At 42.0% G+C, this 16279-nt stretch overlaps 1 protein-coding gene across 7 annotated transcripts in view; it reads left to right on the plus strand.

The window, feature by feature from the left end:
* Window positions 1–16279, plus strand: part of TRDMT1 (tRNA aspartic acid methyltransferase 1) — a 41222-nt gene that overhangs the window by 15654 nt on the left and 9289 nt on the right. For 5 of the 7 annotated variants that reach the window (XR_010598245.1, XR_010598247.1, XM_005282443.4 and 2 more), the window contains 6 exons: window positions 3010–3086; window positions 6818–6889; window positions 11609–11674; window positions 13878–13947; window positions 14864–14947; window positions 15874–16244. Coding sequence is in view for 4 of the 7 variants with exons in the window: in XM_005282443.4 (XP_005282500.2) it covers window positions 3010–3086; window positions 6818–6889; window positions 11609–11674; window positions 13878–13947; window positions 14864–14947; window positions 15874–16244 (740 nt within the window). In the remaining 3 variants the exon portion in view is untranslated. The remainder of the gene's footprint in view (window positions 1–3009; window positions 3087–6817; window positions 6890–11608; window positions 11675–13877; window positions 13948–14863; window positions 14948–15873; window positions 16245–16279) is intronic. The other 2 variants (XR_010598246.1, XM_024106244.3) reach the window with 1 other exon arrangement.

A 16279-nucleotide genomic window follows, 5' to 3' on the forward strand; every position in this document is an offset into this window, starting at 1 on the left:
GTGTACTGGTAAAGAAAAAAAATCTTCACCACTAATAAGAACTAAGTTAACCCCCTTCCTATTAGTGTTACCCAGCAGTTAAACTATAACATATGCCATATTAAGCAACAGCACATGACATGGTATGAAATATTCTGTTTATAATGGTATTTCTGGATGAAATGTGAGTCATGGATTACAGCCTAATGCTTCTGGAACCTTAGACCTGCCAGTCAAACATACAACTTTCAGTCTATTAGCTTAAAAACCTTTGTCCTAACTAAAAATAAACCTAAAACCCCCACACATTCAATTTGACAGTATCAGTCTTGTGAGAATTTGTCCACATTATTTAGCACACTATGGTGCAGCAAGTCCTGACACCCAAAGCTAAAAGTACCAGCAGAAGGCAGGCAGGCCGTGGAAAAACAGCACATGGGAACAGTGCACACTTTGCCTGCTGCAAAGCAGTCGCCCTTGTTAGTATGGAGAGGAGATTTGGTAGGGGGAGACAGGGTTGGGAGTTTGTCAGGAAAAACTAGTTTAGAATGGGGCATTGGTAAATACCGGTTTAAACTGGGAAAAATAAAATTATTATGAGAATAGACTAATTAATGTTACTGAAAAATATTTAGGAATTTGGTAATAGTTTTTCAGTAATATGGTTTGTTTAATTTTAAAGGGGAGATACCATGATCATCAAGCAAATAAAATTACACAAAATATAGCCTCAGTGTAGTGCTGTATGTTATTGCCTTGTCTATTTGAAACAGAAACTACTGAATCTGGGAATTCCCCTTCTTTGTTTAGTAATGAAAATTAGATGTTTGTTTAGCAAAGAAGGGGAATCCCCAGATTCAGAAGTTTCAATATTTGAGATAAACTGCTGAACTAACCATCCAGGGCAGTACTTTGCCTCTTGCTCTGGAGTGGCTGCCTGCAGAGCAACTGCTGTAACTGAACTCTGAGTACAGTGACTTAAGTAAAAATATTTCAACATGCGCAAAGGTGGAAGACCACTTGACCCGATTCATGGTTATTTTGAGGAAGTTCATTAAGATGGCAAAGAGTCTTTTGACGCAGAAATTGTGAAGCAAAAGGGAGTGGGTAGGCAGACCCCATCAGGAAACGTTTTTCAAAATGCAGTGGAAAGAACAAAGACCCTGGAATCACTGACTTTGGCTAAACGTGTGTGAAGATTTGAATCCGATTCTGACGGTGAAGGTACTGGTAAAACTGCATTGCCATAGCCAAATACATCTCAACAAAGCCCGATCCAGGTCGGCATTCCAAAGGGAAACATTAACAATTGCTGTTGCATGCAAAGTATGGTTGGAGCTAATGATAAAAGAGACAGTTACTCCAGTACACATTTGGCCAACTGCCTTCATCCGAAATATGCAAGAAAGAAATTGTTAGCTGAATAAGAAGAAATTGCTGGGCACTGGCTGCTCAGCAAAAATTTCAACTTTCTTCCATATTTTCTTGCATTTAAAGTAGAAGAAGCTCTGTATCCAAAAATCAGCATTTTTCATCTGCTTTCAAGGAAAAAGTTTCCCCTGAAACATGGTAGAAAAATCAGAAGGATGCTGATATTCCATCTGACTGAATGGAATTGGTGGTGCAATTGCAGTGTCCAGCAAGCACAGAATGAATCTTTTCAAACGTTGGATATGCACATTCAGAACTGAAGAATAGGCTCTGTCTTTCCACTACCTCAGAGTTGGTCTTCTGCTACAAAATGCTGCATCGCCAAATGGACCTGGACCGGTTGTCTGCAGCTCTGTGTGCTTCTGATTGCTTTGCTTAATGCTTCAAGTCTACAACTCTGCATTATTGTTGTTTTAACGTAATTGAATATTTTCAACTTTTATGTAATATTGAAAACTGAAATAAGTCAACATGTATAACCTTCCTCAAGAAAGTACTTAACCAAAATGTATACAGACATTCTGATGTTCAGTATTAATTACCGATATTAGAATTACTCCCACTGCAGTTTTACTTTTTATTTGTACAACCCTATATTAATCACTGAATCTACTGCCTCATGTAACCACAGTTTGAATATGTAACTAAAACTAAGTGTAATGTGATATGCTTTAATAAAACCATTTTTTAAAATAGAAAATGCCTAGCTAGTTATTCCCAGGGAGGTAAAAACCAGGATTTTATCTGGTAAAACCCAGCTCTGGTAAGTACCATGCCATCCCTGTCGGGAGAGTACCAGGGCAGCACCTGCTGCTGTAGCCCATGCATTACGAATTATGGCTGCAGAACATCTGCACTTTTTGTTCGGTGTTTGTACACTACCTAGCACTGGGGGCCCTGGTTCATGATTAGGGCTCCTAAGTGCTAGGGTAATACTACCTCTACTAATGCTTTGTGGCCTAGGTGGAAAAATCTGTTGTCCCAGGTTTTCGTGAAGATTCTCTGCAAAACCTCTGGGCATTTGATTCTGCATAAGGAATTTGCATCTTTTCAGAAAGATGTAATATTTGAAAGGTTGTTATGGACAAGTGACTATTATTTGAGAGATTGTTATGGGCAGGTGACTACAGACAGGAAAATGCTTTTTCAAAATCTAATTCTGTTCTCCTGTTGAGTTTTAATGCTTTTTAAAATATTTTTTTCTGACCAACAAATGGTTAAATATTTGAATAAAGGTGCTTCGTTGGTTTGGGGGAGAAAAATATAGCTAACATTTTTGATGTGACTCACTGAAAGAAATGTGAGCTATCCCGGCTGCTCTAAAAGTGTGATTGACAAACCCAGGATCAAGAATGTGTTCTGACCTCATCAGTTTTGCCAGTGCACTGTCGAAGTAAATACAAATCTGCACTTTACAGTGTTTGCCAAGCATTGGAGAAGGCCGCAGTTATTAGGCCAAAGAGCCAGGTTAGAAAGTTTTTACTAGGGGACTGCTAACAGTGGAAGTAACCAGAAAGTTTGGTAGCTATAAAGCAGTAATTGACAGAAAAGAAAAAACTCACAATCCCAAAAGCACGTTTATGTTTCTTCCTTATTCAGGGCATAACACTGGCGGAGTTAAACAGATTATCTTTTGATATGATTTTGATGAGTCCTCCATGTCAGCCATTTACAAGGTGTGTATAACAAATATTCCAGTTCTGGAGAAAAATGCAGTAACTATGAACGTTTATTAAGTTAAAAAAATTCTCAAGATCCATACACTTCATGCTTCATATCTGTCTATGTTTTCCCATGTATCTTCTGCTATACCTATTTCTGTGTGGGTACTGGAGATGACAGATCTTTATTGGATAAGAAGTAGACCTGCTAGGACGTATGTTTATTTGATTAATTCCAAGTAACAGTTGGGTTTCAATAGATGAACAATAATTGCTAGGGCTGTCGATTAATCGCAATTAACTCAAAAAAACTTAATCGTGATTAATCACAGTTTTAATCGCATTGTTAATAAATTTCAATTGGTATTCTATTGTTTAACTATTTTTTGGATGTTTTTCTACATTTTCAAATATATTGATTTCAATTACAACACAGAATACAAAGTGTACAGTGCTCACTATATATTATATTATATTGCACAGTAAAAAATTATAAACAAAAGTTATAGTATTTTTCAGTTCACCTCATACAAGTACCATAATGCTATCTCTGGATCATGAAAGTGCAACTTACAAATGTAGATTTTTTTTTTTTTTTTTTTTTTTTTTTTTTTTGTTACATAATCTGCACTCAAACATGTAGGCTCTAAAGTTTTACAAGTCCACTCAGTCCTACTTTTTATTCAGCCAATCGCTAAGACAAACAAGTTTGTTTACATTTACAGGAGCTAATGCTGCCTGCTTCTTATTTACAATGTCACCTGAAAGTGAGAACAGGCATTTGCATGGCACTTTTGTAGCCAGCATTGCAAGGTATTTATGTGCCAGATATGCTAAACATTCATATGTCCCTTCATGCTTTGGCCACCATTCCAGAGGACATGCTTCCATATTGATGATGCGCTCTTTTTTTTTTTTTTTTTTTTTAAAGTGTTAAATAAATTTTGACTGAACTTCTTGGGGAAGAATACTATGTCTCCTGTTCTGATTTACCCGTATTCTGCCATATATTTCATGTTGTTATAGCAGCCTCAGATGATGACCCAGCTCATGTTAGTTTTAAGAACACTTTCACTGCAGATTTGACAAAACGCAAAGAAGGTACCAATGTGAGATTTCTAAAGATAGCTACAGCACTTAACCAAAGGTTTAAGAGTCCAAAGTGCCTTCCAAAATCTGTGAGGGACGAGGTATGGAACGTGCTTTCAGACATCTTAAAAGAGCAACACTCCGATGCGAAAGCTACAGAACCCGAACCCCAAAAAAGAAAATCAGCCTTATGCTGGTGGCAGCTGACTCAGATGATAAAAGTGAACATGCGTTGATCCGCACTGCTTTGGATCATTATCGAGCAAAACCCATCATCAGAATGGACTCATGTCCTCTGGAATGGTGGTTGAAGATGAACAGACATATGAATCTTTAGCACATCTGGCATGTAAATATCTTGCAATGCCAGCTACGACAGTACCATGCGAACTTCTGTTCTCACTTTTAGGTAACGTTATAAACAATAAGCAGGCAGCATTATGTTTGAGCGATTGGCTGAACAAGAAGTAGGACTGAGTGGACTTGTAGGCCGGGCCGGCTTTAGCAAGAGCGGGGCCTGATTCCAGGGGGCGGGGCTTGCTGCTTGCAAGCCCCGCCCCCAGGAATCAGGCCGCGCTCCAGCCGGGGTCGCGGGGCTTGGGGCCGGGCCGGGATCGGGGGTGCTCGGCCGGTGCGCTCGGTCAGGGCCGGCACCCCGGGGCCCGAGCCGAGCCGGGCTGGAGCCACTCGGGCCAGGGGTGCTCGGCCGGTGCGCTCGGTCAGGGCCGGCACCCCGGGGCCCGAGCCTGGCCGGAGCCGCTCGGACTGGGGCCGAGGGTGCTTGGCCGGCGCTGGGAGCGGGGCTGGGCCGGGGGGGCTCGGCCGGAACCGGGGCCAGCGCCCCGGGGCCCGAACTGGGCCAGGGCCGGGGGTGTTTGGCTGGAGCCGCCGGGGCCGGAGCCGCGGGGCTGGGGCGATGTGCTCGGCCAGAACTGGGCCCGGCGCCCAGTAGCCCGAGTTGACCCGGCCCGGAGCTGCTGGGGCCGGGGGTGCTTGGCCTGGGCCGGAGCCGCGGGGCCAGGTTGGCGCGCTCGGCCGGAGCCAGCCCGGCCCCGGGGCCCAAGCTCGGCCAGGGCCCGAGCCAAATCGGAGCCAGAGCCGCCGGGGCTAGGGGTGCTCGGCCGGAGCTGGACTGGGCCGCGCCTCCCCGGATCCCTCCTCACGCCCCCCCCCCGCCCCAGTTTACCTGCTACCGCCTGCCCCTGCTTGTTTTCAGATTTCCCGCGAATCAGATGTTCGCGGGAGGCAGGGGAGGGGAAAGAGCAGGGGGCGGATCGTTCAGGGAAGGGGAGGAGGGGGAAGTGAGCTGGGGGCGGGGTGGACAACTGTGGGGCCCTCTTAGGCGCGGGGCCCGATTCAGCTGAATCGGCCTAAAGCCGGCCCTGCTTGTAGGCTCTAAAGTTTTACTTTGTTTTATTTTTGAATGCAATTATTTTTTTTTGTACGTAATTCTACATTTCATAATAAAGAGATTGCACTACACTATTTGTATGAGGTGAATTGAAATATACTATTTCTTTTTTACAGCATAAATATTTGTAATAAAAATAACTATAATGTGAACACTGTATACTTTGTATTCTGTGTTGTAATTGAAATCAATCAATTTGCAAATGTAGAAAAACATCTCAATATTTAAATAACTGGTATTCTATTATTGTTTAACAGTGCGATTAATCACAATTAATTTTTTAAATCTCAATTACTTTTTTTAATTGCTTGACCCCCTTAATAATTACGTTAAGTCTGTAACAAATCACATGGCCAGGTTATAATAATCTTACTCTTGTTGAGTAGTCCCTTGAACAGTCCCATTGATGATGTTGGAACTACTTGTGAAGTAAGGTGCTACTCAACATGATTAAGGGTAGCAGGATCTGGCCTTCTGATCACACCAATAACTTCAATTTCAAAAAAGATGATCTTTAAGAATGTGTTTTTGATTCAAAACAATGCATGGAGAGGGTTGGTTTATTCTTTATTTTTTTCAAATTACTGTTTTGATTACATACTGATAAGACAGTGCTATGTAAAATTAATTTGGAAAAGAAAAATACCCAAATGCTTGCACCTACATGTTGTTGTTTTCCTTTTTAAATAAGCCAATAAAAATACATGCTCTGGGCCCAGAATCACTTAGCCAAGTGAGTAGTCCCATTTAAGTGTATGGATTTACTCACATAAGTAAAATTATGCATGTGGGGCTGGATCCTGGAAATTGCTGAGAACTCTGGGCCCATTCCAGCAGAGCACTTCAGCATGTGATTAACATTAAGCATGTGAGTAGTCTCATTGAGTTCAGCAGGTCTTCTCGTGTGCTTAGAGTTAAGCACGTTTTAAGTGCTTTGATGGATTGGGCCAGAGAGCTTAGCACCTTACAGGATTCAACCCAAGGTTAGATATTTACAGGATTGGGTCCTATGTGATTCTTAATCCCTAACCTCTTTGTGATTGAGTCTGGGAGTCAATATTCAGTCCTTAGAGCGCTGAAAAAGGCCCTGATCCTGCAAGTGGATCCATATGTGCAGACAATGGTGCCTGTGCAGAATCCTTTGTGTGAGCAGGACCTAAGTGAAGAGTTTTAAATGTTTAGTTTTAAAAACTAATAACTAAGATGACAAGCTGATAATTGTGTTCTATTCTTTATCCTCCCTTAGAATTGGCCTGCAAGGTGATGTATCTGATCCAAGGACAAACAGTTTTCTTTACATCCTTGATATTCTCCCAAGGTATAAACTGATCTTCTAGCTCAGCCATTTAAACTTTTGAAGTTACTAGGCCCGCATAATATTGTACCAAGGGAAGCCATCCATACTGATTTTAAAGTCTGATAGTATAATTGCACTGTGTTCATCCACTTGTTTTCATATAATCTTTTGTTGCTTGTAAACTCTAGTTTCTTGCTAACACGAATAACAACTTACAGCTTATTGTTTTGATTTCCATGTTTGGTTTTCATGTCTTTCACAAGTCCGTTAAAACTCTGGATGCACCATAAAGAGTAGAGGCAGAATATTCTTTTGAATCCAATGGCAAAATTGACTTTACTTCGGAGCAGGGTTGGGTCCTATGGTCCTTGTTGGTGGATGTTGTATAAATATCACAAGACCAGTACATCTGAAATAGCCAGGTGAAAAAGATTTCTGGTTCCACCTTTTGAACTGTGGTTTGTAACATTAATAAATCATCATAATAGTATGGAGTTACCTGAGCCCTGCTTCTCTGTTAGTGTTCCTCTATCATCACTACACAGTACTTGGTTCAAAACCAATTAATGATAGCAACAGTTACTACTACACCTCTACCTCGATATAACGCTGTCCTCGGGAGCCAAAAAATCTTACCGCGTTCTAGATGAAACCACGTTATATTGAACTTGCTTTGATCCACCGGCATGCGCAGCCCTGCCCCCCCAGAGCACTGCTTTACCGCGTTCTATCTGAATTCTTGTTATATAGGGTCACATTATATCGAGGTAGCGGTGTACTATTCATATGTGACACATACTAACCAAAATGTTCGCTGCTCGCACAAATGCAAATCAATCCAAAATATTGCTCACAGTCTGTTTTGGTCAAAGATGAATATTTCTGTGAGAGCCTTCTCATGCAGTGGAAGAAGAGAGCTGGTCTAGGTGTGGCCACTGGAGAAATCCCTGCTCCTGGATTGGGCACCGGTTGGCATCAATCTGAGCATCTGGGTTTGCTGCTGTGAGCAATCAGCTAATCAGCAATCATTCCTTGGAGCTCCTGCTTATGCTGGAGGCTGCCAACTTCCTGCTCTTCAGTTCTTTCCCTCCGAGGAGCAGAGGGGATCAGGCCGCCTTCTGCTTTGCTTCCAATTTTTGCTATAGGAACAGGGAACTTGGGCCATCAGCAGCCTTCCTCTAAAATATCTTGTTACCTTTGGAAGATCTTTTCTTCATCTTTCTTCCTGAGCTATTGTTGGCAAGGGGAAGGAGTTGATCCCAAGGATCCTGGCTCCAGCCAAGCTATCTCTGGTGTCCAAGCTGTTCTCTCTGCGGTTATCTGCACGTGTATCTGGGTGCATGACAGCAGTAGTGTCCGTTGTTTTATTTTTGTTTTTGCACATGGTGACACTGTGTCACTTTGCCTAGGGCTGAGATTCACGTGTCCTGTCATGTATGTGTGGTGCTGCATCGGCTTTTGATGGAATCTAGCACAATGTGCTATCGTCAGTTTAAACCACAAGCAAGGCTTACATAAGCTGATCTATCTAACTTCTGTGGTCTCCATAATTTTATTTTCCGAGCACTCACAATCTTTAGTGTATTTCTCCTCACAACACCCTTGTGAGGCAGTGCTATTGCCCCATTTTACAGATGCGGAACTCAGGTACAGAGACTGTGACTTGCCCAGGGTCATACAGGAAGTCTGTGGCAGAGCAGGAAATTAGAACCTAGGTTGTCCAAGGCCTAGGATAGAAACTTAACCACTGGATCATCCTTCTTCTCTATAAGAAGGATGGTAGAAGATGTATTTTCATCATTCTGGGTAACAAGCAACAAGCCTAGACTCCCCACCCTTCCCTTTCAGTGAAGGCATAAATTTAGCATGAAACTCACACCCACTGAATAACTGAGCACTTTGGTTCACTAGCTATTTGAATTATAGTGGGAAGATCAGCACTAAGATACTAAATGTTCTTGGAGCCCAATAGTGTAACGTTAATGTAATTCTCAAATAAATTGATGGTCTTCTGAGTCTCGTCTTCACAAGTCTCGCATGCTACGTATGCTAAAAATAGATTTATTACTGTTGTAGTACAGTAGAAATGAAAGGCCCTACATGAGAGTGGGGTAAGTACTGTAGAGACATAGTAAGAGTTTCTGCCCCAAAGAGCGTATGATCAAAATAGCTAAGGCAGACGGATGACAAGTAAAAGGAAGTTTGATTATTTCCCCCATTTTATGAATAAGGAACTGAAGAACTGGGAGATTAAGTGACTTGCCCAAAGTCACAAAGAAAACGAGTGGCTGAGCCAGGATCCAAACCCACATCTCTTGAAGCCCAGTCCTGTGCCTTAATTGCAGTTAATTGCATCCTTCCTCTGTGTTGAATTTGTTTTAAAAAATAGATTTGTGAGTTAATAGTTTATTAGACTCCTTCTAAGCTCATCCATAGATCGCAACACATTTCAGAAGGGAATGTCAGTATCATTATCCCTATTTTACAGATGGGGAAACTGAGACACAAGAAGGGGGGCAGCTCTTCTTCAGAGACCGTTTTTTGCTTTCAAAGTGGAAATGGGGCATTCTGATTGCTGCGTGGTTAGACGGAGAAGATAGAAACTTTCTTTTTCTCAGATACAAGACATAAGACTGTGGCACATGTGACCCTTATCATGACAGGGCAAAGAAGTTGGGCTTGGCTGGGAGAATTTGTCTGTGTGTCCCAGGAGATGCTGCTAATCTCCCTTGGGCAGATTGTCAAAGTGAAGCTGGAATTACTGCAGACAGATCCTAAAAAGGCTGGGTAGCCGTTGTGGCAGAGTTCCCCAGCTCTGGGGGATCATGTTTTGCTGAGATAGTGTGCATGTGTTTTTTGAAGTGACATCTTTGCCAGAGACCAGACATGAAAAATTCCAGCCCAAATGAGAAAATGTTCAGTAAAGTTTTGAGTGAGTAAAGTGTAGGAGTTACTGTTTTGTATCCTTAATTGTAATATGCACAAATTTCATGAACAGTATTATAAAGTAATTGCAACTTCCTTTCCTGTTTTTTACCTTTTTTCCAATCTTTTGTAGAGGAATACAGGTGAAGTGGGGCTGGAGGGGATTTGGGGTGGGGGGGTGGCTAACACATGAAGGTATAGAAAGAGAGAACTTGGAGAAATTCTGGATCCAAGGAGGCCCTGGAGTCTTCAGCTGGTGGATGTGGAGTCTGGACACAGAAGGCATGTCTACACTGCAATACAAGACCCATAGCCAGTCAGCCCGAGTTAGCTGGCTCAGGCTGAGGGGCTATACAAATTGCAGTGTAGATGTTTCAGCTCCTTTTGCATTCATGAAGGGTGGAGCCCAGTTAAATTGGCTGGAGATGCTGGGAGAAGGTTTCTCACCTGAAGCAACTTTAGATAAGGGTTTTAGCCTGTTAAAGTTTAGACTCTAAGAAAGGGGTTATACTTTTTGTTTTATATGTAACCATTTCTGTTTCCATTATTCTTCCTCTATCTCTTAAATCTTTATCTCTGATGAAAAAATTGAGTATTTTTACTATAACTGTATCTCAGGATCAGGTCTTATAAAACCTGAGCACTAAGTTATACCAGTCAAGCTGTTCTGTTCCCTTGGGGATCGCAAACCTGATCATTTCTATGAGCGACCAGTGATGGGCTGGATACTACAGGGGGATGCTGTCAGAGGGGCTTGTTGGCTGGGGCGCACCTTTTGTTAACCTGCAAGGCAAAGTAAGAGCTGAGAGAAGATTCTAAGGTGGCTACCAGACTGGTGGTTTCAGGGTGCTGACATCCAGTTAAGCACCAGCAAGTTGCTTTCTTGCTGAGGCAGGAGGGTAACAAGGTGACTCGAGTCGTGGGTACCTGAAGAAAATGTCACACCTCCTCTATCATTATTGTATTTGCTATCAGAGTTTAGGAGTTTATCTTGATGCAGATGTCTTGTGTGTTGGGGCTCCCTTTTTACCCTTCCTGATCATGTTTGGAACAATCCATATTACTGCAGAAGCTCTGTGAAGCTCATATGTGTGACTCACAAATCAGCCAAAGAAGAATGCTCCAGAACAAAATGAGGAGCTCCCTCCTCCAGAGACTAAGTCTGCTGCCTATGCAATGAGCTTGGTTCCAGACTCTGAGCACCTGAATGGCATTGATGCCACCGGACTTCAGACTAGCCCCACTGACACCATATTTAAAGTAAATTTCCACAAAAGCTAACTAGACGCAACAGAAAATGTCAGAAAGCGAAACTCTCTGAAAACATAGTGTCTACTAAAACGAAGCACTGGGTCTAATCCTGCTTTCACTAAAATTACCTGGAGTTTTGACGCTCACTTGAGTGGAAGCAGGATCAAGCCCATTTTGTTACAAGTTTTCCACATACTGGATGAGTGGTGGGTTTTGTTTGTTTGTTTTTCTTCTCATCATGTACCATACAGACCACTAACTTATAACCTTATGAATGAGAGTGATGCTTTGGTAAATGAATAAAGGTCAGCGTTTTCAATGGTAGGCACCTAGATCCTTACCTAGCACCTAAGCAAAAGTGGCCTGATTTTCAGAAGCACAGAGGCTCTGCAATTCTTATTATCTTCATTGAGAATTACGTGTGCTCAGCACCTCTGAAAGTCAGACCATTTTTGTTTAGCTGACTAAAGTTAATCACCTAAATCTTTCTTATTGCTAAACGAGTCTGTGCTGTTGATGTAATATGGTTTACATCTTACTAAACTTCATCGACTTCTCTTGTAGGCTCCAGAGGCTACCAAAATATATACTTTTAGAAAATGTGAAAGGATTTGAAACGTCTTCTGCCAGGTATGGTATGATCATTTTTAATTAGGAACAGTATTAGGTTAAGGGGAGGGGCACGTAATTTATTTTTTTGGAAGTTAAATTAAAAGAGGAGTGGAGTGAAATGGTGCATTTATCAGTTTCAGATTAAAAATAGTATTTTAATTTTACAATGAAATTTTTAGGGCTTGGGGAACTTTATTGAAAAGTTATTGATTTCTCCAACCCAACAAAATAATTTAAAATATGTTGCTAGCTGGTAGAAGTTGACGTGAATCTTCATTGCCTGTTTTGTCATCTTTCTTCATTCAGGAGAGAGCTATATTTTCAAAGAACAATATTATCGTACAACACAGGGTGTGGGTGTAGATCTCACAGCTTTTACTGGGGTTCCTTTCTAGTGGGTATAGTAGAGGGGCAAGGGCTAGCTGAAAGCCTCGTATTCTTACCCTGCTTGCCTGACTGCTGGCACTGAGAATTTGGTGTGACCTCATCAGCAAACTGCACAGGCAATTAGTAGGCTGCTAACCTGGAGAGGTTTTGGAAATCTTCATCCGCCTTTCATTTTCAAGTTTAGGCTACGGCTACACTACAGTTTAAGTTGACATAAGGTATGTCACTTGGGATGTGAATTAGCCACCCTCCTGAACAACATAACTTAGCCAAATTAAGTGCTGGTGTGGACAGCACTGTGTCAGCGGGAGAGGTTCTCCTGCTGACATAGCTACCACCACTCGTGGGGGCTTGAGTAATTAAGCCCATGGGAGAGCTCTCTCCTGTCAGCATAGAGCAGTGATTCTCAAACTTTTGTACTGGTGACCCCTTTCACACAGCAAGCCTCTGAGTGTGACCCACCCCCCCATAAGTTAAAAACACTTTTAAATATATTATAAATGCTGGAGGTGAAGCGGGGTTTCAGGTGGAGGCTGACAGCTCATGACTCCCTATGTAAGAACCTTGTGACCCCCTGAGGGGTCCTGACCCACAGTTTAAGAATCCCTGGCATAGAGTGACTACACAGAGAGCTGACAGCAGCGCAGCTGCACCGCTGTAGGGTTTCTAGTGTAGCCATAGCCTTAGTAATTGGGTGGTAGAGACTGGGGTTTAACCCCAAAATGGAAAACTAAATCTTACCCCCTGCTGTGCCAGGTAGGGGAGAGGCTATAGGGATCCTCTTTTGCCTAATCCCTCCTCCCCCCATGCAAACAATAGAGCAGGATCTTTCCATAGATAAAAGCAATAGGAGAGAGAGGAAGCTGCTTCATGTGCCAGCCTGCACATCACCAAATCCCTTCATGAACACTGTTTGTCAGTTAGGGGGCATTTCCAGCTCCCTGTTGGCTACTAGATGCACTGCTTCTGCATGCAAGAGCTGTGAACTGGGCCCATGCATGTCCCTGGCCTACCTTGTGGGATCCTGTCCTGTAAATGCAGTGATCTATATGTCAGAAAACACACCAGACAACATTCCTCTTTTCCCTTGTGGCCCCTGCCAGGCCAGGATTTAGATCATAATCCTTTCTTTCAGTGTGGCTCCAGCCTGCTATTAGGCTGCAGAATATAGTATATCCTATATCAGACAATATCCTTAGTAAGCAACCTTCCATTTTAATAGTCTCCTCAAAATATATGGAGTACACTTTTATTAGAAATCCCCTCTGCTAAGCAACCAATTGCTGTGAATCCCCTACTTCAAACAGTCTTTCCTTTATTGTACTGGGGTAGTACTTAAATAAATAAGCTCAGTCATAAACATAGGCAGATACTGAGGTATCAACTCAAGAATAGTTAAGTAGGAGTTTTAATAGCCTACTTCTAATCCCGTGCTTGTAAATAATTGTGTAATCCACATCTAATGAGAAAGTGTCTCCTACCGACTGAACAACATGTTGGAAGTACTTTTGAAAGACCGGATACTTTTTTTGGAGGATGTTTGCTCCAAAGTAGTTGTGGTATTTCCATGAAAGTCTTTTGTAATTGCTCCTTGTCAGCTAGTGCAATGCTATACTTTGTGTTCTCTCCTGAAACGTAAATGTATGACCATAGTTGGATGTCTACAAAGCTGTGTTTGAGTATTCTAGTGTGTGTGCTGACTGTCCTAGTGAATACAGTATTGCCTTTGATGGATCTTTATTTAAGAAAAGAAAAGATGTGAACAGATAGTATATTGCACTCTGTGTCTAATTGCATGTGGGAAGTAATTGGCTCTATTTTTTTTCATTATTAGAGACAAACTTGTAGAAACACTAAAGAAGTGTGGATTTAAATACCAAGAATTTCTCTTGTCTCCAACATGTGTGAGTATTAAGATTATTATAACTCATCCAACTGTACCGAAGAGTAAATGGGATATTTGGAAAGAATTTCACATATTGGAAGAAAGGGTGATGTCCAATTTTGTGGACATTCCTATGGACTGGTGGTGCCATCTGACTTAGCTTTAAGTTAGGTCAGGATATTTACATATTCATTCTGCTTATCACTGCTTGATTGACCAATGGATACTGTTTAAATCAGTAAGTTTTGCTTGTCCAAGACGTACAGGATCAGGCCATTACTGTGTTACATGTAAATCTCTGTATCTTTGAGATACAGGGTCATCCTTCATTGTGACATGTCTTATCTAATTTCCTTGTTCATGTGATTGAACCTCTCCTCTTGGTTCTTCATTGTGACAGATAATGGTCATGATGTTTGCCCTAAAAATTGTAGTTAAAGACATTTCAGTTTCTCTCTGACTTCCCACCTTACATAAAACGTTTGTTTAAATTTTCTATTGATTTGCAGACAACAGTCAGAAACCTGAGAAAAATTATGTATTTCTCTTGCTTGAGAAAAATTAGGTAGGGAAGGTGTGATCAGAGTCACAATAAATCTGTGGGAAGTGAGGGCACTCACCATACTGCAAATGGATGGAAAGATCTGAGTTGTATAGTGCCTGAAAATTGCCTGTACTGCAGATCCTTAACTACAAACTAATGATGTAGAGATTTCTTCATGGGCACATTTTAAAACACTATTTTATGCCAGTTAAAAATAGCCTTAGTCTAGGGTAAGGTTGGTTAATATTAACCACTTTGAAGTGGTAAACATTTTAAGTGCTAAATATTGTATCAATACAAAAAGTGGTAACTTGATCTTTTTGTGACAGTGCAGATTGCTTTGATTCTCTGTACCATGTGGTCTGATTGTTTTATGGGGTTTTGCTTACAGCTTGGCATTCCCAATTCCAGGCTGCGATATTTTCTGATTGCAAAGCTTCAGTCAGAGTTATTTTCCTTTCAAGCTCCTGGTCAGGTGAGATTCATTGCTATTCCTTGACTACTCTTTGTTTCAAGGAGACTGAGGGCTAGATCTTCATCTGTGTAAAGCTTATGCTGAGCTGCAGTGTGTGTGTGTGTGTGTGTGTGTGTGTGTGTGTGTGTGTGTGAGTAAAATGGCTGTAAGCCACCTTTTTTCCCCCCTGATTCTGGCCTCGTTGGGGACTGAAATGGCTCCCACTGGGTTAGATAGCTTAAAGTAGTTCTTAAGAACAATTTTGAAGAGACCGACATGCTGGGCACTCTGGCACTACCCTGCCTGCCCACCGGAACCTTTTCTTGGAAGGGTGGAGGGTGCAGCAGTGCCCACTAGGAGCCTTAGAGATAGAAAATGGGGGACCACCAGTGACCCTTGAAGATCTCCATAGAGGAGGGAGTGGCCAACAAAGCCCCAGAGTTCCCCAGAAGAGTGAAGAAGATGAACTGCTAGCCAGTGCCCAGAAGACATTGAAAGGTAATGGTGAATTTCAAGCCTATTGAAACGGACATAGGCGTGTGTGGAAGGAGGTGTGAAACTCACCAGAGGTTCACGAACATTTCAGCAAATCTGGTCTGAGTCTCCGGTTACTAGCCAAGCCCCTAACCAAGCAACTTTCACCTGGTCCTAGCTTTCTTTATGATAGTTTTGCACAACCCTTTCTTCCTGTTTATGGAAGTGAAATGGCAAGATCAATATTCCTTAAACTGGCTGCATACATCTATAAAGCATGTACAAGTTAGCACTTCCTAATGCCAGAATCCTTTCAAAATCTTGATAGACGAAAAGGAAGAATCAAGTTTTATTTTGTACTGGACAGCTCTGTATGACTTCCCAAACATTGCTACATGGACTTTTCTCGGCAGTTGACTATTACAGTACTAAGTACAGTATTTTAATCATTTGCATATTTTGTTCCATGGTAGATATTGGAAAATTTCCCAGACCAGGAGCCAAAAGCTTCAGTGAAGCACAGAGTTGCTGCAGGCTTGGAAAAAGAGAGCTCCTTCATGCCACCCAAAGAGGAATACATTGATCCAAATTCTGGTTCTGATTGTGGCAGTGGACAGTGTTCGCAGAAGGAAGCGTTCGTTTTTAAACTCGAAACAGCAAAAGAAATGGAAAAAAAGCGGAACCAGGACAGTGATCTCTCTATTCAAATGCTAAAAGACTTCCTTGAAGAGGATGGAGAAGAAATGAGTCAGTACTTCTTGCCACCAAAGGCCTTACTGCGCTATGCTTTTCTGTTAGACATTGTGACACCCAGCTGCAGGAGATCCACATGCTTCACAAAAGGGTAAGTTTCCAGGAGAGTCCGCTGTGGGACCTTAT

This window comes from Chrysemys picta, chromosome 2 (genome assembly GCF_011386835.1).
Source record: "Chrysemys picta bellii isolate R12L10 chromosome 2, ASM1138683v2, whole genome shotgun sequence".
NCBI lineage: Eukaryota > Metazoa > Chordata > Testudines > Emydidae > Chrysemys > Chrysemys picta.